The sequence below is a fragment of the Pseudopodoces humilis genome, chromosome 22 (genome assembly GCF_049639895.1).
Source record: "Pseudopodoces humilis isolate 2021_Gansu_Grassland_sample_001 chromosome 22, ASM4963989v1, whole genome shotgun sequence".
NCBI lineage: Eukaryota > Metazoa > Chordata > Aves > Passeriformes > Paridae > Pseudopodoces > Pseudopodoces humilis.
Genome location: NC_142221.1, coordinates 9,544,828 through 9,568,169, shown reverse-complemented (window position 1 = coordinate 9,568,169; position 23,342 = coordinate 9,544,828). Strand labels below are relative to the sequence as shown.

The 23,342-nt window shown below is 47.3% G+C and overlaps 1 protein-coding gene across 6 annotated transcripts; it reads right to left on the bottom strand.

Annotated features, from left to right (window-relative positions):
• Nucleotides 1-17: 17 nt before the first annotated feature.
• Nucleotides 18-23,288, bottom strand: SLC31A1 (solute carrier family 31 member 1). 6 transcript variants are annotated; one of them, XM_014256324.2, is made up of 6 exons: nucleotides 22,647-22,758; nucleotides 21,704-21,983; nucleotides 7,044-7,199; nucleotides 4,786-4,858; nucleotides 4,244-4,412; nucleotides 18-3,680 (listed from the first exon to the last, which is right to left on the bottom strand). In XM_014256324.2, exons 3-6 carry the CDS (start codon nucleotides 7,152-7,154, stop codon nucleotides 3,479-3,481), a joined length of 555 nt encoding a protein of 184 aa, XP_014111799.1. In that variant the 5' UTR covers nucleotides 7,155-7,199; nucleotides 21,704-21,983; nucleotides 22,647-22,758; the 3' UTR covers nucleotides 18-3,478. The 6 variants fall into 6 exon arrangements, with proteins under 6 accessions (XP_014111799.1, XP_087921905.1, XP_005527219.1 ...); XM_088065779.1 differs by lacking the exons at nucleotides 21,704-21,983; nucleotides 22,647-22,758 and adding an exon at nucleotides 23,238-23,288; XM_005527162.3 differs by lacking the exons at nucleotides 21,704-21,983; nucleotides 22,647-22,758 and adding an exon at nucleotides 16,803-16,883.
• Between the last annotated feature and the right edge of the window lie 54 nt (nucleotides 23,289-23,342).

The window sequence follows — 23,342 nt, the reverse complement described above, 5'->3', positions numbered from 1 at the left end:
ACACACCCCCACCACAGTAAAATGCAACCTATTTTATTGGTTAATTATGTACAGGAGATTCTTGATATTCACATTAACATCAGACAAGTTACCACCACAAAGAGCAAGAGTAAAAACAAAACTGACAGTCCACTGTAAACAAAACTAGAAATCCTGCTGGATTGGGTGGGACTGGCTCCAGACAAACTCAAAAAAAGGCACTCAGAGAAAAGCAACGAAAGCCCACTGAGGGACAGGGCCTGGATGCTCTGAGCTCCCTCCTCGATGGTGATCTGGAGGCAGAGGTGTGCAGAGCACAGCTCAGGGCACACAGCCAGGCCCAGGCTGTGGCCCCCAGACAGGACTGCACCCCCAAGCACGCTGTGTGTGTGTCACCACAGGAGTTTAATAACGGAGCCACGTCCGGTCATCCTTCGAGCCCTCCCCTCCCCGTGTAACCAGGACAACTTTAAATTCCGCAGAGGGGCTGGGGCTGCCCCAGAGCTGCTGATCCTGTCCAGAGGGAGCTCAGGCTTTGCTCAGGCTCTGCCACAGCACGCAGCAACCCGGGCTGAGAACACACCATGGTGGCAAGGGGGAAGCTGGGCCACAGCGAGGTTGGTGGCTTCTCTGGATTGTGACACTGAACCGAGGAAAGCACAGCCATGGCAGGAGGGAACAGCCTGACACAGCCCTTCCCCAGCTGTGCAGAGGGGACACAGCCTCACCCTCTCCTCAGCCACTTCCCTTCTCACATCCCTGAGCAGCCCAGGGTGCCCAAACCACCCCTCGTGCAGGCTGTGGGAGCAGCTGGGGCACCTGAGAGACTCCTGCCCAGGTGAGCCCTGCCACAGCAGTGTCCCCTCCCTGTGCATGCTGGACAAAGCTGTGTGCCCTCTCTGGGGACAGCATGGGCAGGAGATGAGCCTTGGAATCTCATCCTGCAGGGAAACTCTTCCAAGGGCACAGGTGGTACAAGCAGAACGAGGCAGAAAAAACAAGAATCAGATTGACACTGCACAAGCTACAGCCTGATCTCCAAGTCATCCCTCAGAGAATTCAAGTCTGGTCACTTGGATACACAGAAAAGTGGCTAAAAGGTGACAGCAAGATCAGGCCACGTAGATTCTGTTTCAAAGAAAGACACGGTAAGAGGTACATGAGGTGACCAGTGTCACCACACAGCCACTCCTCACTCCACCCTTGATTGTGATGGCAACAATTCCAGCCCCTTCCAGAAAAACCAATGGCAGCAGGTGGCAATGTCATCCTGATCTCCTTCAGGGGTCAAGCCCTGCAGTGCAAACCTCCCACAACATCAACCACCCTCTCCAGCTTTTAACAGCTCCAGTCTCCTCTAACAAACACTCAGATTTCCTCTCAGTTCCAGCAGGAGTGGGAAAGGATTGTCCATTTTCTCTGTCCAACACTAAGATTCCCCCCAGCTCTCCAGGGTTGGGGAGGGTCAGGTTTCCCCTCACATGATTGCCTGGAGGGCACAGGAGAGTTTTACATTTGCGACAGGTGCAGAGAGGGCACCAATAGATTCTGCCACAGACAGAACTCCCTCCTAAGATCAGACTGGGGAAGGAAGCACTTTCCCTGTCTTTCAGCAGGAGGTGGCTAGAACTTTTCCATTAAAACAACTTTGCCTGTTTCACCCAGATGCAAATTTGCTACAGAAAGCAGCTCTTTAAGAACCTAAGCCTGCTTTTAACTCAGCTCCTTTAATTCTCTAGTTTCACTGTCCAGAGAAAACAAAATGTCCAAATAAACAGTTGGCATCAGCCCAGGAGAGCTGACTTGAGGAGGTGCAATTCAAGCCCTGGTAGCAGCAGTTCTGGATTTCCTTAAAGAGGATGGGAGGGTGGGCTCTGTGCAGGGACAGCAGCACCAGCACCATGGAGCATCCAGGTACACAGGGATGGCCTCACCCTCTAAGGCTTAGGGGCTAAAAAATCTCATTCCAAAGATCAGCTTTCCTCACACAGCTGCTGCCAGCAGTCACCAGCAGCATCTTCAGGGGAAAAAACCTTCCTGTGTGTGCCCAGAGGCTTTATCCCAGCAGGATTTCCTGTTCTCGTGGCATGTACCAGACACCAGCTTCAGTCTGAAAGTGGTGCCTGCTCTCAAATTCCCACTGTCTTCTCTTCCAGCCAGTTACAGGCACAAACTGGGCAAAAGCTGGGTAGAGGGAGGAGTCCAGCTTTGCACCATGCTCTGCAGAGCTTTTTTTTAACATCCAGGTGCTAAAGCAGAGCTGCTCCCCAAGGCAGCAGGCAGGCAGGAGGGTGGTTCTGCCCTCTCACAGCCTGTCCTGCCTGGGCACTGAGCTCTTCACTGCACCACAGCACCTGTCCCCCACTGCACTGAGAACCTGCACCTCCAGCATGGGCACACTGTGATTATCAAGACAAATGGAGTCATCTGGGTCAGGAATACTATTTGATTAGCTCACTCTGCTCCAAATTTCACCTGAGAAGACACTGAGGGCTGCTGTAGTCCTGTATTTTCCTGCTCCTCTTCCCCAAATCTCTCCTTTACAGGAACATGGTTGCTTTCCCCTTTCACGTCCATCCAGGAATACCCTCCAGCCATTTTAACTTTAGTGTCATGAAATCATTATTTAGCTCTTGCCTCATTTACAGAAGCAGTTCTAGTAACCCAAAGCTTACTTCTAGTTCCCTCCAGGTGCAGTTCCACATGAAGTACCTGTGAGTTCAATGGTGGATTTGGAATCTTTTTGCTCTGAAAACACAGAACTATTATCCTGCATCTGTTCCATAATTGTGAAGGGAAAGCAGCCAAACTCAAGTGTTCTCCCTGGAGGCTGAGTAAAACTCTGGGTACATCACATTAACAACACTCATCATCCTCTGGTGGGCTTGGAGGGCAGGTTCATCCAAACCCTGAAGCACACAGGTCACATCCTGGGTCAAAGTCCTCCCTTGCCAGGACACACCTGAGCGTGTCTGATATGCAGCACCAAATCTTCCTTAGAGGCTGAGTCCTACAGCAAAGGGTGTCATTGGCCCCAAAAGCCACAATGCCAGGGCAATCTCTTCCCCTGGCATTATGTACACATTGAAAAAAAAAATCAAAATTAAAACAGCCATTCACACATTATTGGTAACTTTGATCTTTTCCTACTGTTCATTAAACCCTCACTGATGAGCATTTACAATTTAAAAATAAAATGGTTTTGTTTTCTTTTTAGAATAATAATTTCTACAGTTCTGTCAGCCAACTAATTTCAATCACAGCATAATCTAAGAATAAAGCAAATCCTGACCAAGAATGGCTGCCATGGACTCTCAAAAGTCAAGGGGAACAGCACGTCCCAGCTCCTCACATCCCTGCATCCCTCCAGGAACTTGTGGTGAACTCCAGTTTATTTTCTTTATCATGATTCTCTTGGCAGCTTAGGAATGCTCCAGTCCTCGGGTGGCCGCGCTTGCAGGGAGCAGCGGGGTGGGGAGGCCTGTGGGCACATCCAGTGTTAATGGCAGTGCTCTGTGATATCCACCACCACTGCCTTTTTCCAGCTGAAGAAGAAGTATCCGGTGCCCGCTCCCGCGGCCACGGCGATGCACAGGTACCCGTTGTAGGTCATGAAGATCAGCATGAGGAAGTAGCTGACCACCACCTGGATGATGTGCAGCACAGTCTGCAGCAGGTGGGGCAAGCTCAGCATCTGCTGGCTGGGAACACAAAGCCAAACAAGTCAGCAAAGGGAACAGGTGGGAAATGCACATCCCCAGAGAGAAAGCTGCCAGGACAGCAAGGTGGGCGTGGGGTGGCAGAGAAGGTGACACCAGCCTGGGCAGGGACTCCCGTGTGCAGCTGGCACCTGGAGCTGGGGTTTTGCTCACAGTGCAAAGCAAGCATGGAGCTTGGAGGACACAACTTTTAGCTGAGAAACAGACTTTCTTTTACCCCCCCTTTAAAAGCTGAATGGCTCCTGTTCTGCACAGAGGCCTTGACTACCTGTAAACAAAAGGATCCTGAGTGTTTTCTGTCGGGGTCACTGGATGTAACACCCAAACTCTGTTCCTGGGAACTTCCCCAGATGTGTTCATTACAAAAACCCCAAGCTCATCTGGCTCCTTGCTGCTTTCCTCCTTTTGTCCCCATCCTCCAGTGCCATGCAGCATCCCAGTGTGGAGCCAGGACACTCTCCAGAGATCAAAACTGGCTGCACAAAGTTTCTTCTGTGCCAGTTTCACCTGCAGAGCTTTGCTTTAGAATGAAGTGCAATCCTTACCCCACGGTTTTGTGTGTCTCCATCAGGATGGTGCCATTGGGGCCGGGCACTGGCATGGAGTTATAGCGGATGCTGACTTGGGATTTACGGAGCAGACACTCCCGGGCAATCTTAAGGCCTTCATAAAACATGGCCAGGAAGAAGACAGCCACAAAAGCACCAGCCATTTCTGACAAGAGAGGAAATATTATTGTCTCTGGAATGTGTCAGCAGAGTCACTGTGTGATTGAACAACCCCATTTTGCTGGGGCCAGGCTCCATGTGCATGCACAGATAGGTGGGAAATGGGAATTTCATCCAGACACTCACTAGAATTTCACCCATAAAGCAAAAGCAGCGATCACTTTTGCTAATAAAACCAAATTCTTGAACTCTACAAATATCTCCATTTTTCTTTCACCCCACAGATGCCATTTAAACCAGACTCAACACAGCATGTCCACAGATTTTTAACACAAGTAACAAAGTAATTCCTGAAACGTGAATCCTGAAACACCGACTGCAAACCCTTTGTTTGGACTGCACAAGACAGTGTTACTAACCTCCAGGAGAATTGATTGTGAGTCCAGAGAACAGCAATGGCACATTCTCACAGCTGAAGTGGAAAGTCATGGCCTGCCCAAAATACAGAGAACACCAAGATGAGCCTGAAGAGCTCATCCCAAGGAGCCCAGAGCAAGGTGCAACAATGGGGTTTGTACAGGAACAAGAACTCAGATCAGTTTATTTGGTCACCACCTAACCACCAAGGAACTCTCCAGGAGATCTGGTGTCACACACACAAGGGATGAGATGCTCCAGGCTCCAGTTCCCACCTCCTTCAGGCAGCCCTAGGCAGGAGGCTCTGTCCTTCACAGAACTCCAGGGAAGTGCCCTCTACCTTGCTTTTGAAGCTCCTTTTCTGCTCAGCATCAGCAGCAGTCAGGGATTAGGGATGGCTCCATGGAGCTCCTCCTTGCCTCCCCATCCCCTCAGGAACTGGGGTACAGGGCACTTTCCCTTCCCCACGTGGACCTCATCTATATGATACAGGTAAGGGCTGTACAGTCCTTGGGTCCCCTCCTGCACTGTGCCAGCAGTGTTGTCTCCCTAAGGAATTCCCAATCTCCTATGGGAAACAGAGGCCTAAACAACAGCTGCACAAGGAGGTAAAGCTGATCCACAGCTGCCCCTGGATGAAAACAAGGGCTCCTGAGCCTGCACAGTGAATGCTGTGGGAAGGTGAGACATCAAAGATCCCCAGGCCAGCTGGAGGTGGCACAAACTTCCCATCCAGGTAAATACAGCTTGGCATGTGTTGGGCACAGATGCACATGGGGCTTTCACATGGCAAGTCCTTACCAAGCAAGAGGAACTTCTCTTTGAACTTCCCTCGCTACTTAATTAAGGTTATTTGCTGAAGCTCAGAATTATGATTCATTTCAGCATCCGTAAGAATCAGCTCATTTTCCCCAGAGCAGAAATTACTGTAAAACACCTTTTAGAGAGTACTTTCATCTCTTCAACAAAATGAGCATATTTACATTTGAAACAAAACCCACATAAATCAAAGAACTGCAGCTGAACCTGAGTCTGTGACTTGGTACCAGTGAAGAATGGGAAAACACACATTAAATGTGCTCAGTCTGTTATCTAAGACACTGTACCTATGTACTGCCTTCCCTGACAGATTTATTTGCAATATAAATTCAAAATCTTGTGCAATTACTCACAGTTTTCAGCTGCAGGGCAAGGCAGGGTCCTGTAACTACTCAGTGAACACTTGACATTTGTAAAGAAACGACATTTACATGGAAAGTAATGGCCCAGGAATGCCAATACTGAGCTGAGGTGATGGGAAGAGCTTCACAAGGAGAGCAATGCCAGTGCTGGACTGAGAGCTCCATACGGGCCATGCCCACCAAGGTTGTTCTGGTGCTCTCCTCTCCTGCTGTGACACTGGTTGCAATAGAAGCAGAGATTCTTGGTTCTCTCCTCAGGCACAGAGCTGGCAAACAAACTTCTATTGAAAATTTGCAAAATCCACTCCTGAGAACACTCTCATTTGAAATGGAAATGTGCCCTCTCTCCCCTCCTTTTGAAATTTAACCATAAACAGACATGTTTTAATAATCTGAAGCTCACTCCAAAAGTTATTTAGGAAAAGGAGAAAAAGCTGAAGAAGTTCCTAGAGCTGGCTACGCACAAACACTGATCCTCCGGCCATCTCCAGGGAAACTCTGGCCAGGATCTCTGCAAAGGCTCAGTGATGCCAAAATGCACAAGTCTGAACCTGCTGGAATCAAAGGCAGCTGAAACAGCAGGAATCAGAATCAATACAGCCTTGCTGCCAGCATGGCAAAGAGCCCTGGCAGTGCTGTGCTCCCCAAACCGAGTGTGCTCTGAGAGTTCAGGGCACACAGGGAGCTCAGCACAGCCCCTCACACTGCTGGGCAATCCTCTCAAGGCTGCCTGGAGAACTCCATCCATCCATTTCCTGCAGGAAAACTCTTGCCTTGCATTTCTGCCCTTAGCTGGCTGCAGAGCAGACACCAGGCTGGCTGCTGGAAAGGTTTTGGCAAGAAAAGACAATTTTGCCGAAGGACCTCTAGCTCTGAAATCAATTTCCTGCTCTGTATCCCTCATGCCGCTCCTTCACTCCAGAAGACCCGCAATGGGATCAGGGTTTAACCTGGATGGATTCCTGCCTTCCAAAGCTCAGGTTCATTTCCAGCTCTCAAGAGCACAGTCTTTAAGATTACAAGTTACTCTGAACCACAGACAAGGAAAACCCTCTGTTAACTCTGACTTCTCCACTTACCATCATCATCATGTCAGATCCGTGACCGTGTCCCGAGGCTGTGGTGGAGGGGTGGTGATGGTCAGGAGGATGCGAGGTTGGCAGCATGGAGCTGTTCATGTGGTGAGACATCTTGAGGACAGATGGATTCAGAAAGGCACATAGAAAAGTGGGACCCTGAAAAACAAACAGAAAATTAAGCCCTTTTCTAAACAGAATGTGCTACTGCTACTGCACAAGAAAATATTTCAAGCCACTGAGAACTGCTGCCTCTGGAAAACTCCTGGAGCTTCCTCACGGTCCTGCTCTGGCTACAGAGAGCACAGAGCAGGACACTTTAAAGGAGGTGTGTCCCTCTGCAGTCTAATTTGATTGAGATGGCACCTGGGGCAAGTGCTCAGCATAAAGGAACATTTCTTATCTACATGAAGAAAAAAACAGAGTCCCTTCCCAAGTGCAGTTTCGCAAGAGGCAAAAATATCATAATCCCCACTTTAAATTGCATATACTAAAGGATCAGATTACAGGCTTTCTCTTAATTGACAGTTATGCATTTTATTTGGAACATGTTTGAAACAGAAATTGTGTTAGTTGGTACAAGACCTACTGCCAGGTAAAGGTCTGCAACAGCTACAGGCAATCCAATTTCATTTCCATGAGCTTTACACTGCCACATCTCCCTCTAATCACATTACCCACAGTGACAGAAACACTCAAGAGGTTGCCAGTCCCAATCCTTAATCTGGTTACCACAAATCAGGGATGTCTGGACACACTAAAAAAAATAAAAATACCCTCCTTGGTTACCTGTGGGCTGTGGGCTGGAAATTGCTGGTGGGAAATGAAAATCATCAGGAAGAAACAGCAATAGGAGAGAAAATAACCTGGGAATAGCAGTCAGTCCTGAAAGCACAGCATCTGTCCTTCTGGACCCTGCCTGGAACCCTCTGTACCCTCCCACTCCAGTCCTGCACTGAAGTAAAACCGAGTGAAATAAAAAGCAAAGTTCGGACACTTCACAAATTAAAGTTTAAAAAGAAATGAGAGACAGACTTTCTTCCACATAAATCATCAGGAGAATTGACAAGTGTGTTTTTTTCAGTTTTTTAAGCCAAAAAGGCAGCATGGTGTTTGAACAGGCATGGCTATATTTAGACTGAAGAGAGGAAATGAGACTCTAGAAGAGCTTTCTAAACTGGAAGTAGCAAATAAAAGGCAGCCAGCGGTGGAGCTGGCTCAGCATGTGACAGTGACCCTGTGCAGGGGTCTCTGGTGGCCCGGAACACCAGTGTGCCCTGTGGAGCACCTGTGACAGGGCTTTGTGGTTAAATTGAAGTGAGCAATGAGAGAAATTAAAGATTTGGGGAAAGCAAGGAAATTAAGTCAGCAGTGCTGGGGTGGAACTCAAGAGAAACACAGAAGTAATACCCTGCAAACACTGAAATTAAATAATGCAGGGAAGCACCAAGAAGTGACACCAGGCACCCACAGCTCAGGTATGTTCTGCACCTCTGTGCAGATGAAGTTTGTAGCCTATTTCTTATTTCATCAGACAACTTCAAAACAATCCCCTGGAAAGTAACTTATCACAGAATCCAATGGCACTGGCTAAAGCAGAATGAATTCCCTGTCCATATTTCTGCTAATACTTTTTAGCTCACTTTGTCCCTGATTTGTGCTTGAACATTGAGACCAGAAAAATGTTCATGGGGAGATAAGAAGAGAGAACAATGTGAGCAGTAGCTCAGCTGACAGAGAAAAACTTCACCAAGGGATACCTGCAGAATGCCCACTGTGATTTCCATAAGGCACAGCTTGGAAGATCATCCTGTTCCAGAGCCGAAATGTTCAGGCTCTAGAGCTGCAGTCCCAAAATACAAACACTTGGGAAAGGAATCCCCTGCCAAGACACACAAACTTCAAATTGTCTTTTGCATCAGGGAAGGAACAAGAATAGCCCAAGTGCTTTGCCCGTGGGATCAAAGGTAAATGTGCTGTGAGAGGAAAGACGTAACACAAGAACTTCCCCTCTCCTGCAGCCAAAATCTCCTGGAGTCATAGAACCATGGAATATCCTCAGCTGGAAGAGACCCACCAGGATCATCCAGACCTGTTCCTGCCCAGACCCCCCAACATCCCAGCCTGGGCATCCCTGGAGCTCTGGCAGCCTCGGGGCCGTGCCCATTCCCTGGGGAGCCTGGGCAGTGCCAGCAGCCTCTGGGGGAAGAACCTTGCCCTGATGTGCAGCCTGAGCCTGGCCTGGCCCAGCTCCAGCCATTCTATGTGTCCTGTCCACAGAGAGCAGAGTTTAGAGCTGTCTCTGTCTCCTCCCTCTTCTCTCAGCTGACTGATCCATTGCTTTTGAATACAACATCCTCACCAGTGACTACTGTCCAATGACTATTTATTCCTTTTAGGATTTTGCATTCCTGCCAAGCTCAGCAGCTTCCAAAACACTCCACAGAAGCCCTGGCTGGTTACCAGATGAAAAACTGTCTTCGTGGCTGGGCCGTGTCCAGCTTTTCACTCCTTTTCTTCTCACTAATCATCATTTGTCTGCAGAAAGGGAGAAATAGTGGATGTGATCTCAGGCTGTTTACTCTGTAGGAACAAAGAACATGGTCAGGTGTTCAGGAGTGGCTGGGCAGGCCTTGGTACAGGTTACAAAGGGCAAGTTTGACCCTCACCTGGGTAGCTCCATCCCACCCTGCTATCCCAGTGCTCCAACACCAAATCCAACCCCTTGCTGCAGCCACCAAACACTGAAGGACATTTTATGAGATCCTGAAAGGATGAGGTATTAAGTAGCTTAAGAGGAAATAACCTCATCTAAGCCACTTCAGCTGTGTTTTGGGTCACTGAAGATAACAAAGAGTGGATAAATTTCTGTTTAAAAATAAATCAGTTCCAGTGGACAATCAGACTCTGATTTACAATTTAGGAGATCTCTACCTAAGCCTTAAGGTAAAAAACAGTATCTAGAGCAGCAGCAGCAACAGGTTAATGGATGTGTAATATTCCAAGCTGCAAATCCCTGGTTGGTTTGCACAGCTCCTAAGAAGCTGACAGATGTGGAGGTCTGTGTATTACAAGGTGGTGCTTTATGACTCCAGAGCTGAAGGGAAGAAATCCGCCCCCCACAAGTTTCTATTTCTATTCTAATAGTTTTTCTATTCTTTAAATAGACTTAGCCTTGTACAAAGCCAGCCCTTCAGCAGGTATTTCTGCCTGAATGGGTGATTTGATCTCTGGCTGCTGCCTGCTCTGTATGTTTGCACTGAGAGGGAGAGGCATTGGAGTGGATTCCTGAGCATGGAGAGAGATTTGCCACAGCCCATGGCTGCATCAGGCTCAGGTACTCTGAACACCTGAAGGGGAAGACCCCAGGGTGTACCTGTCACAAGGGACACACACACACAGTGTTTTTTTATGCTTTGCAGTAACCTACTGCCTAAGAAAACACACAGGGTGGAACGGGAGAAAGGAATGAGGAAATTCTCCTCTTTCTTTAAGCAGGACCTGCTCACATTGAGATGTCCCAGCCCTGCAATGCCACCGTGGCAGCTCTGCAATCCAGGCTGGAGGATCAGGACAGGTGCAGCCAGGAGCAGGACCTGACAGCAGCAAACTGTCAGCACCAGGACTCACTCTCACCCTCCACCAACACCAAACCACTGCTGCCTCACCTCACACACACCACGAGGCCACGTTTGCAACTCCAGGGCACAGAGAAGGGAGGGACAGGCAGGAGGTGATATGGTAAATGAGTAATGAGTAAAAGAATAATCAGGTAAATGAGCTGGACCTGATGAGAAGCCGAAGCCAGAGCAGGTCTCAGCCAAAGATCACTGCCATTATATATAACCCACTCCACAGCTTCCCAATCTATCGCTTCTGCTGTGTTTATCCAGAGTCCTGCAACTTCATAGCAAATTGCAGTTTTTCCTGTGGCAAACGCCCAAGGAAAAGAGACTTATCAATGCAGAAACACAGGACATGCAGAAACAGGACACACTATGGGAAGGATCTACCAAGCTCCCAGAAAGTCCTCTACAATCAGCTCAACGTCAAACAGATCTCCCTTAAAGTCCCAAAGGGAATGAAGCCCCTTTCCAAATCAGAAGTCCAACAGGATTAACACTGGACCCCTAAATCAATGCCCATTACAGCATCAACTCTTCCCTTCTAAACAGTGCCTCATCTTTCCCAAACCAGTTCAGAAAACCCAAGAAATAAAATTCCCCTGGCTCTGCCCAAAAGGACCAGAGCCTTAAAAATCCCCTCTCCAGTGTCCTTTACAGCAGTTATTTGTCCCACAGAGAGGGTGCTGCTGCTGTGGCCAGCACAGGACTGGCTCCTGCTCACAACCCCCTGAACTCCTCTCAGCACAGCTGGAGTGATTTGTCACTGACCCAACATCTCTCTACCAACACTTCTGACAGCAAGAACAGGATCAGGAGTTCCCTCTCTTCTCCTGAACAAGCAAGAAAAGACTTGGTAATATTCACTAAGAATTAAAATCAAAGTTCCTGAGAGAAAGCCAAAGGAAAATTATTACAAATAGCAAGCTGGAAAAGCAAAGACCTCTTGCTTACACATCACATATGGCTGAGTGCTGCATGACACAAAGGAATGCTACAGAAAAAACACAGAAGGAATGGGAAAGGAACCCAGGAGTTCCCTGTGCTCTACTTACAGCAGTGCTGCTGGCAGACTGAGCTCCACTGGCTCCTGGCTTGTGGTCCCAAGCCCAATCCCTTTTTTGTTTAGCAGTGCTGTAAATGGAGTGGGAGGGAAGCAGCAGCCTGCAGACACTGCAGCTCTGTTCACTGGCTCTAGCTGTGGGCTCCACTGAGCTGGTCATCAGGAGACCTAAGCACTGCTTTTAGTTTATTCAATTTCCTGACAAACTTTTCTGCTTTAACTGCTTCCTTTCCAAATGGGTGGACTTGTGATTCTTGCAGGATCCCAAGCAGAGCTCCAGAGCTGCTTTAAAGGCACAGCTGAAGGACAGCCCAATTCCACCTGCTCATGCTGCAGCAGCACCCAGCAATGGTGGCCAGGCCCCTGGGCCAAGCTGCAAAGACACACTTTAAAGACACAGGGAACAAACACCACATTCTTCAGTAATGCAGCAGAACATGTGTTGCAGATACACACTGCTGTTTCCCAGCATGAAAACTCCCCTTGGAACTCTCCCAAGCAACTTCAGCAACCCCAGGCTGGCACCGAGACACAGGGAGTGACTGTGCTATGCCCAGAACGCTTAATTGCACACCCCTGTTTTTCCCTTGCACAATTCCTGAAGAAGGAACTCTTAGAGCTATATTAAGAACTCAAGGAATGTTTGTGAGCTCACACAGAATTGTGGCTTGCCCTGGTACTTACAGTCTCATCCTAAAGCTTTTCCCAGAAATTTAAAGCTTCACAAAAGCTCAGCACACCAGAAGGGGTTTGGATAAAGGGAAAGAGAAGGGCACAGCTCAGGAGCTCCAATACACACTGTGGGTGAGGCTGCACAAATCTGGATTTCCTGGGGCTTGTCCCTAACCATGGAAGTTTGCTGGATTCAAACTGCATCAGCAGAGCCAAGCAGGAATACACACAGTGTGACACAGGGCACATTCTCCCTGTCTACCTGTGAGCAGGCTGAGCTATTCACACCCACAGGTTTCAGAACATCTGAAGGACGACAGGCACTCTGGAGGATGTCCAGCCAGAGATGCCAGGGGCTGCAATGCAGGGAACAGATAAAAATGGGCAAAAAAAGAGCTGAGCAGGGCTGCAGACAACATCTTGTGTTCAGATTCAAGAGGGATCAACGCCGGGGCAGCCTGTGACATGCCAGGATGGCAGCAGTTAGCAGGGACAGACACCCAGAGCCCAGCTCTCCCAGCTGAAATGCACAACACAGGCAAAGAATGGGCTCTTAATGTGCAGTGCTTTCATGTTTTGTGAGGGGAGAAATCCACACAGATCCTTTCCTCTGCCACCACCTCCACTGAGGATCCCAGCTGGAACAATTACAGCACAGTTGTGGATACTGAAGATAATGACAAAGTTTTGGCACATCAAAACCACTCTGCTGTCCGTGAGCCATGCCCACAACTGATGGCATTTGCCCAGTCTGAGACAGACCCTTATTAAAGTGATTCTGACAAACCCCACGGGCAGGATGTAGGAGGAGAATGAAGCACAACCACATCACCCACACAGGGAGGTTTAGGGGTGACACTTTAAGCCAGAGTTGAGCTCAGGTTCTCTGCAGCCCAGGCAGATCACAGGGCTGGGGCCAACAATCACACCCTGCAGTACCTGCTCCTCCAAACACCCATCCTTCAGGCCTCCTGGCTGCCATCATTTGCTTATTTTATTCTAATCAAATCCTCGTGTTTCTTGCTACCAATATATTCGTGCCTCTCTTTACCAGGTTGCTGTGTCCCCAAGAGTCAGGCTGCCCTCTCCACAAGGAGCCATCACACAGACACCCCAAACAGTGCTCCAGTTCCAGACTATGGATTCCAGTTGGGATGTCGGCTCACACAGGCTTCCTGGAGCTGCACCACATCATTTGGCAGCTTGATACAGTTATATGCATTAATTAATGTTTAATTAAAAAGAAGATTTAAACAAGATGATGAAGTATGAGCATATGTTTGATCCTTAAGGTCCTGTCCTCTGCTCTGAATCAAAGCATCCTTCAGCTGTACAACTAAAGCAAAGCTGGTCACAGCCACTCAGCACAATCCCCATTACCTGAGGAGGGGCCAGAGCTCTTCCTCTCAGCATGGCTACAATAATGGCCCTTTGATGGAGTTTATTTTCATAGCAAACTTGTCTGGTCACCCTCTGTTAGAGGTTTCCCTAGAAGGGGGCGGTCATTCCTAATCTCCCAGCTTCTGCAGACGCCTCAGGAAATCTGTAATCTTTGAACAAGAAGAAAAAATAACCCAGGACAGATTGTTCTTTACAGGACAATGCACTGAACTTCATTAAGTGAGGCACACACCATGTCATTACCCACAGGCCCAATGGAGTGAAAGGCAGATGAAAACAACCCTGCAGAGCACAAAACCTCAGGAGGAAGTTTAGGCAGAGGTAAGGCAGGATGGCTCAAAGGCCAGGAGAGTAAGAGCTGTGCTGAGATGGAGGAGCAGGAGGGTGGGTGGTGCTCAGCCAGGAGTCACCTGGGAACCTCCTGCTAAAACCTCTCAGCACTCACTCATCAGCTGAGGACAACGGAGGATCCTGAGGAGTGAGGAGACACAGGACAGCACTGGGAAGAGCAGACAGAAAAGCAGGGCCATGTGACCCATATTTTCCAAGATTACGTAATTCCTGAATAAACAGATACTTCCTTATCCTCAGTGGTGGTTTTTGCTCAGATGTTACACAACCAAACACAGGAATGGTGACCAAGGAAATGTGATCCATATGGCCAGAGACCAGGAACCATCCTGCTGCCTCAGAGGAGTCTGAGAACAAATGGGACAGAGTCCTGAGCCTTGTGATACTCTTCAAAAACTTTTTAATATAAAAATATATTAATATTTGGAACCCCATCTTGCAAGATGTGTATTCTGTAAGATTAGACAACTTCTGCTTCCTTGGAAAAACCAGGCCTAGTGGAGAATTTCACTTCCTATTTCATATGCCCTAATCATAAACAGTTTCTAGCATGTATTCCTCTACCTATAACAGACACTTTTTGAATGAAGGGAGAAGTTTTCTCTTCAAATGAAAAAAACAAAAAATCCTCACCACATGCAAACAAGGTTCTTCACCATGATCACTAATTCAGCATCCAGATTACTCCACATTTAACACCTCCTGCACCACTTGTTCCTATGGAAAGGAGCCTGTCTCCCACAAAAATGTGTCTGTCCACAGGGTGAGGACACAGATTATTGTTTGTGTTCAGTGGCCACATGCAGAAGCATTCCATCTCTAAGGAATGACATATGTCAGGATGCAAGACAGGGAACTACTTGCAAGTTAATCTTTATAAATCATTGCTCCATGGTTGCTGGAGTGGGAAGGAAACACCAAGCTACACAACATAAACAGCTCTGACCAGATCGATTTTATGGAGTCTTCAAGCCTTAAACCCTGTAAAACTGTAAAATAAATCTCAGGAGACACAAAATGAAACCACAATAAAAAAGTGCATTCCCAAGAAAGGAAGCACAAGTTTCCTCAGAGCCAAAAGTGATTCAGTGTGTCCTAGAAGTGCATTAGTGGGCCTTTAACACAGGTGAAGGATTACATATGTTATCTGTTATTACCTCTTTACACATGTTATCTTGCAGCAGCATAAATACCTTTGTCCCATGCAGGTAAAACTAAACCTGAGGGTAATAAATGGATGACACTGCCTTATTAGAGGCTGCATAAAAGGGAGTCCAGCACAGTGATACACAGGAGATTCCCAGATCTTACCCTGCTTGCCCATTTTCCCTCTCTGGCTGCTTTTCAGCATTAGAATCAGACTTAGCCCAGAAAAGGCAACACTTGTACAAATTCTGAACTGACTTTCAGGTGTTTTGAGAATCTGAGTAACAAGAAAACCACACTCCAAAACTCCTGGTTAATGTTTAGGAGGCCATTCCATATGTATGATATGGGACATACTGGTTTTTCCATGTCCAGCACAGTCACACACACATTACCTTCCACCACATGGGAAAGCATCCTTGCAAAGCAATTCCATTTCACTCCTTGCTTTTCATATTTAAGCAGTTGATTGTCTGTAATTACCCCTCAGAAGCGTGTCCATGTGCAGACACAGCGTTTTAAGGTGGCCACTCAACCATTTCCCTTCCCTGGAGCTGCCACATCCCAGCCTGTGTCAAACACTGCCTCAACAGCCAGGGGTTGATGTCAGCTCCTACTGGGATACTCTGGGATTTCCAGCTCCTGCTCTGGCATCTCAGGGTCACCTTTGAAATGCAGCTTTCATCCAAAGAGCTCACAAGACTGACTTTTAGAAAAATACCTTTTCTTGCAGAGGAAAATGGATGTGTGTTTGTTTCATTTTGCAGCACCATCCATGACTGTCCCTCAACACAGGAACCTGCTCTACCACAGCCAAGAATCAAATTCTTGTGTGCCTCAAATACTTATTTTGAGAAGCCTCAAGCTGTTCATGGGCAAAATGCAGGTCACCAGCAGCAAAATCCATTCCAGTGAGTTTTTAATTAAGCCCAGGGAATTCGATCTCTGTTTTGGCAGATGGTTAAGGCCAAATATCCACCACCAGAGGCATCTCCCTACTTTTGATCCATGATCTTGGCAAACAGCAAGTGGATGGCACAGTGATATATAAACAGCTTCCAGGTAGTAATGCAAATACTTGTAAGGGTTCAGAGAACAAGTTCATAGCCCCAGTCCATGGAACAGAGCATTCTCCCCTTGAAAATGCAACTGAACTATTGGAAGTATTATTGAAATGACTGAGTCATTGCAAATACAATCTCAGCAAGGTAGAAGATCTCCAGTACTGAGAAGAAGAAAAGAGCAATCAACTCAATTCTCTGGAAAGGAACTTATCTTTGGAAGAGCCCTGGCCTTGTGACACTCTTCTGACAGGAAGAGCCGTGACTGTAGGGCACAGAAAGCCGGAACAAGAGCCATCAACAATTTTTCTATGAGTGACAAAAACCCACTCTGGGAAAGAGCTTTGAATGCTGGCTTTTTCATCATTTTCAAACCCCTGGACAGCCACAGAGCTGCTAATCCAAAACAGAAATGATTCAGGGCTAAAACATGCTGAGTACTTACTCTTCCAGAGACAGGTTTTCCATCTACCAACTCCAGCAGAGCCTTTTTCTCCAGAGAGGCAACAAGTCTGAGACCGATCAAAGTTTCTCAACCCTCAGATAATGCTGACAAGCACATCATTATCTCTATCAAAGGCTAATCATTAACTACTCCTCAGATTATTTTAGGACCAAAGCAAGCACTGGGATGCTCACAGAGATCCCCAGAGCAACAAAAGCAGCTCCTGAGTCTCCCTCATAAGATCTTTGCACAAATGCAAAGAGATTTTAGAACTCCCTGATCTGATTAAGTGCATCACAGAGATTACTTTCCAACACATTAACCAAAACACATTTCAAACATTCATATCTGTATCAGATAAATTAGTGGTTTGCTTGCTTCTGGATATTATAACAAAGCAAGCTTAGTTTATTTTAGTATTTAAGTATTTTAGTATTCAAACTGAGAGAGAGCAGGTTTAGAAAAGATATTAGGAAGAAATTATTCCCTGGGAGGGAAAAGCTGTGGCTGCCCCTAGAACCCTCAAAGTGTCCAAGGTCAGACTGGATGGGGCTTGGAGCAACCTGGGATAGTGGGAGGTGTCCTGCCCATGGCAGGGGGTGGAACGAGATGGGCTTTTGGATCCCTTCCCACCCCAAATCACCCTGTGACTCTATCTGCCCCCTAATGAAGAAATGTGATGTTTTCAAAGCTATCAGCCAGTTTTTAGGAGCATTGGGAAGTGAGAAAAAAAAAATAACAAGGCAGATAAATCATCAATTGCACAGAAATTCTTCAACACCGTGTACAAAACAAACCCTGTTAGGGTAACTGGCTCTGCTTGGAAAGCTGGAACCAACAAATGCTATGGGGAAAAAAGGGACAAAGCAGAAAAAGTGCAAGAACAGCTGTGCTGTGCCCTGCAACACAAGGGGCCTCGTGCTAAGGGCTGTGGTTTCAAGCAAGATCAGAAGCAAGAGTTACACAAAATGGGATCAACTGACAAACAGTTCACATGATCTTGCTGTTATGATGTCCTGGAGGGTTTTACTGGAGGAATTCAGAAAATTAAGGAAAGTCAGGCTGCTGCCAAGAGATTTTTTTAAACTAGAAGCAAAATAATCAGAATCAAGTGTATTAGGCTTTACCACCCATACAGGACATCCCACAGACCCTGCTCTGTGCCTTTTATGAAAAGAGCACAAAAATGTTTTTACAAGTATAACCAAGCCTGTAACAGGAACATGAGGGCAGCTGTGAAACTCCCAACTAACTTTGTTTGCAGCTGTTCAGGTTTCAGCCTGACAGGATCTATAACATGCTCTTCCAGCACTCTTCAGCCTCACCTGACACCACCTTAAACACTAAAGTTCAGCACATCCTTGTGAGATAATGTCTTATCCCAAGTTAATGAAGGGCACCAAAGCCAATGGTAACTTGATTTGTATAAAACTGTCCTGGCAGTGAACCCGGAAATTGTGACTCAGTGTCTTGTCAAATCCACTAGACCAGGAGCTCAGACAAACAAGGGAGCTGAGAAAAGCAGACCAACACTGATTGCATTTCACTTGCACAGTGTCCTGAGGCTGGGTGTGTTCCTCAGGAGCTTGTGTTCCCACTTCCCTCATCACTTTGAGGTGCAAGGGTTGATTTACCCATCGGAAATGCCCTCCCACAGAGCCACACTGATGGCAGCACTGCAGTGACTTCCTGAGGGCTGCAGGAGAGTGAACTGGGATGGCCCCTACTGGGAGCACTGGCTTTGAGTCTGCTCCACGTTTGTTAGTGTTTCTCCTCCCCAAGTAAAAGATGCAAGCTTGAAAATGCAGTCCAGCTGAGCCAATGAGCTGCTTGAGCCTCTTCAGAACACCTTAGAGAGCAGGGAAGGTTAACAGGGGAAGCAGGTGAGTAATGGGATCCCTGGCTCCCAGTCCTGCCAGTCAGGAGTCAGGGTGCCACAAGTTTGCCATTGTCCCACCCAGAGTGCAGCCACCAGTTACAGACATCAGACAAGGAGCAGGCTGGGTCACAGGGATGAGCCTCTCCCTAAGGAGGCTGGAGCTGTATCCCTTTCCAGAGGCTGCTTTTCCCAGCTCTCCAGAGCAGGCCAGCCAGTCTGCTCACAGCATTAGCTCAGGATGAGCACTGCACCTCACAGGACTTCTTAATCCTACAGAGCCAAGTCCAATTATATTCTCTCTAATGTGAAAAAAGTGTATTTCCCAGGCACTCCTTCCCCCAACAGATGCAGCGTTTAGGAAAAGAAACAACCAAGACTGTCAGGGTTCCCCTTATCCAGGTTAGCCATAAGATCAGCTAAATATATCAAAAAGCTCATATTCCAAGTTCCTGTACTTTCATCAGAGGAATAAGATCTGAATCCGTGATAACTAATAAGTAAGTGTGGGAAAGGAAGGTTTATGGAATTGAAGTGGCTCTCCCACAGTCTCAGGAGAGCCTGGGGCATTCACTTTGAGTTCCATGCCTGAACACCTCCATTCAGTTCCCAGTTTTCTCCCAAGCCCTCAGGATTCGTATCAGGACATGCTGAGCAAGTAGTGAGAACAGAAGAGCCTCAATCATTTACTGCATTTGGCCTGTGGTCTGGAGCTACCACGGACTGCTCTAGTTATTTAGAGAAAGTGGAAAGATTAGATTACAACTTTTTTAGCAGATGATAAATGACATTTATATCCGTGATACAGCAAATGTGTGATTTTTCTAAGATTATATCCACAGAGAGGAAAAGAGCTGGAAGCAAAGCCATTGTTCTGGCTGCAACACAGTTGCTGAAGTGCCACTGGAAATCAGATGGAGATCCTTGTAGATACAAACTGATAACACAGGGAAGAAAAGACAATGGGAAATGACATTAAAAACTGTAGAAATAAAAAAGGAAAACTAAAAAGAAGCTATTTCATCACAACCTCTCACTTCTAGATAGACTTCTAAACCAGGAAAGTCTAATTCCAGGACCAGCAAATAAAAGGCTTTAGAAAGTACAGCAAAATAGGAGTTTAATTTGTTTACAATAACTAGTCCCATTTTTCTCTGCATTAGCAGATTCCAGCTTTCAGATGAAAAAAAGATTAATGAAAAAATCACTGGCATCGTGCTCTCCAGGATTTGATTGGGAACATTTCCAGAAAATTGGATTGAAACAAAAGGCAATGGAGTAGATTAACTAAGATTGGATTTCCCAGAAAAAAAAACCAACATAAACTAGATTGAGTCTTTTTCATCCTTCCCTGATAAAAAAGTTGCCAAGACTCCCAGTGATTTCCTGGCAGACTTGTGGAGAAGTTCATGCTGGCAATGTGCTTCAGCTCAACTTCCCAAAGTTCTGCTGAAGGCTCCTGCTAACTTTCAGGTGACCTTCAGGCCAGGGCAGGGAAGGCAGCTCTGCGGAGCCACGGCAGCTTTCTGTTGGGTAGAGGGGTCTTCATAGCAAATAGAGAAATCAAGGAGGAAATGAGAAAATAGTACATTTTAGTTCAAAGAACAAAAAGTTCTGTCTTCTCTTGGACCTAAATGTCTGACTGGAAAACAAGCCAGCTGAAAGGAAACTCCTCAGGGCCCTGCTCAAAATTCACCATGTGAACATGGCAGATTTTGTCATTTATATGTAATACAAAACTGGAAAAGATAATTCTCAATTCCCTACCTTCTCAGGCATTAAGCTTTTGTTCAGGGATAGAGTGTCTCACTAATCCAAGACTTGAAGTTATATTGTGAAGGGAGAAGTGAAGTGAAAAATCCCTCCGAAACCTCTTTCCAAAACAAAAAAACCCCAACCTTGTCCTTGTACCACTGCAAGTCTGAGTCAGTGGCAGGGATGATACTTTCAAAATAAAAAAGCAAACATAGAAAAGTGACTTGGAAAGGTGACTTAATTCCTTCTCTCTACTGGCAGAAATTATCCTAACTCTCAGCTTAGTTAACAACCTAGCCTAGATGAGAAATCTGATATGAAACGAAAAGCAGCCAAGTCTCAGTAGGAAATGGCTGTACAAAATTCTTCTGCTCTCAACAGAAAGTTGTGTGGGAGCCTGCAACTTCTGCCAGCTCTTGTATTTTCAGTACCTTGTTTTTGGGGGGAGAAGAACAGCACAAGCAAAACCCTGATTATTGCAACAATTTTTGTGTTTGTAGCAAAAAGCATCACTTTAACTTTGTATTGTACAGCAGAGCAGTTAGAGCTTCACCAACAAATCCTCAGTTATAAAACCAATCTTCACTTAAACAGCAACGTTCACTCCTTATTCCCACTGTCCCCTTTTTGATGAAGGATGGGAAAAAAATAATGTGGAGTCCAAAGCCTAATGAAAACCTCATGAAACATTACATCATAAATGACAGGATTTGGGATCATTAACTTGAACCCTTACTTACCCTGTAAGATCCCATATTGTTACTCGTGAAAAACCCTGCAAAAGGTTTACTGACCTCAGGCTCAAGCAGAGGCAAGTTAAGATCAAACAGACTGAAAATCAACTTAATAAACACTTGTGAGGAGCGTTTCATCTACCTGGGCACAAAAAGCAGGACTAGTAAGCATTCTGGAGCTTGGAATTCGAGCACAAACAGGAAGAACTGGCTGCTGCCTGGGAACTGTGTGGAACCACAAGCCCACTGCACACTCAAATACAGATGAGGACTATGAAAAAATCTTAAATTAAAAAAGGACAAGTGGCTAAGTGATGCTTGCTGAGTGCTGCAGGATGTGCTGCTACAGCCTCTTCCTCACCACACTGGCATTAAAACTGATCCCAGTGCTGAATCCCAGTGAAAAAAAATAGGAAATATATAGAGGTATAACACTGGGCTAGGAAGATTGTGAAGGATCTACAAGGGCCACACAAGGAGCAGCTGAGGGCACTGGGATTGCTCAACCTGAAGGGGAAACTGAGGTCAGAACTCACCAGGGGTTGCGGCTTCTCCTGAGGGGCGGCTCTGCTCTGTGACAGGTCCTGAGGGAATGGCCTGGAACTATCCCAGAGAGGCTCAGGCTGCACATCAGGACAAGGTTCTTCCCCCAGAGGCTGCTGGCACTGCCCAGGCTCCCCAGGGAATGGGCACGGCCCCGAGGCTGCCAGAGCTCCAGGGATGCCCAGGCTGGGATGTTGGGGGGTCTGGGCAGGGCTGGGATGGATGATCCTGGTGGGGTCCCTTCCAACTCAGGAGATTCTGTGATACCTGTACCTAAAAAATCTAAATTGAAGTGCCACACCAGGACTTAGCTACATAAGTCGTCTCCATTTACAAAACAAAACCACGTTAACAAACAACCTGATAGAAACACAGAAGCCAAAGCAACAAACCCTCTTCATCCAAGGGACCACATTTCCCATTGGAAGGAAGTTCATGTCCACCTGCCTAACCAAGGTAGGAACAATCTCCTCCCACTGGGAACTTACACCAAATTATTGTGGGGTTTTTTTAACAGAAAGAAGATTCTGATCCTTTTCCAAGTTTTATTCTAAATTCATCACACATTCTGCAATATAAAAGCTGCTTAACACATCCCTTTATCTTCCCCCTTTAGAAGTGGAATCACTGATATCTCAATCATTGCAGTAAACTCCTGAATTACTGCAAGCTCAGCTCCACAACAAATCTGGCAATTTCCTGCTCAGAGTCAAATATTCAATCAGTAACTGACAGTACAAATTCCCAAATACATTACAAATACCCAAAACCAGGAAGTATCCAACCCTTATTGCTATTCTGACCTCCTGCACATTGTTTTTCTGCATTTCAACATCATTTGGATCCAAGGTGAAATTAAAGCCAGTCGAGCTCAAAAAGCACACAGAGATACCAGCTTTCCAAGAGGGGAAAAAACACAGAAAAACCACAACACACCACGAAAAACTCATTAAGCAAACCAACAAAAAGGTGTATTTCTCAAGGTAAGAGGTGAACGTGGAAAACTGCTTCAGAGGGGCGGCTCAGACGTTCCACGCAAGGAACTATTCCGATGTTAGGAACACAGCGAATTACCGGTGCCTCTGGGAAATTCAAAGAACCGAAGCTGGAGCTCAGCAGTGCCCGGGTGTCCCCAGCCCTCCCGGCCGAGCCCATGGACCCACAGGGCCCTCAGCGGAGCCATGCGGGCCCTGTGGCTCAGCCCGGAGCCCCGGCGGGTCACGGCCCCCTCACGGCAAAGGCAGCGCGGCGGCCGCGGGGCCCGCCTGTCACCTTGGGAACCGCGGGGTCGTGCTGGGCTCCCCTCCCGGAGCCCGGGGAGTGCTGCCCGCACCCACAGCGAGCTCGCCCCGCACCCCCACGTCCCAGGGCTGCCCGTCCTCTCGGGGCCCCCCGGCGGCCCCGGCCCGAGGTGGCCCGTCCCGGCCTGAGGGGAGGGGGGCTGCCATGGGGACCCCTCAGGAGGGATGGGGGGGGCACGGGGGATACGAGACCCCCCCCCCCCCCCGAGCCCACCCTGTCACTCACCGCGCGACCGCCACGAGCCGCGGCCTCCGCTCCCCCCCCCGTGCCAAGTCCCGCCCCTTCCCTGCCCCCATCAGCGCCGCTCCTACGGCAACCCCTAAATTCCCG

What these genes read in the sequence shown, in the direction of transcription:
- SLC31A1 (XM_088065777.1), bottom strand. Translation starts at nt 11,886, where the DNA reads ATGACCAGCTCAGTGGAGCCCACAGCTAGAGCCAGTGAACAGAGCTGC. An exon ending in AGTCTGCCAGCAGCACTGCT is followed by an intron (nt 7,200 to 11,718) that starts GTAAGTAGAGCA and finishes TTTGTTTTTCAG; the next exon opens with GGTCCCACTTTTCTATGTGC. An exon ending in GAGACACACAAAACCGTGGG is followed by an intron (nt 3,681 to 4,243) that starts GTAAGGATTGCA and finishes TTGTGTTCCCAG; the next exon opens with CCAGCAGATGCTGAGCTTGC.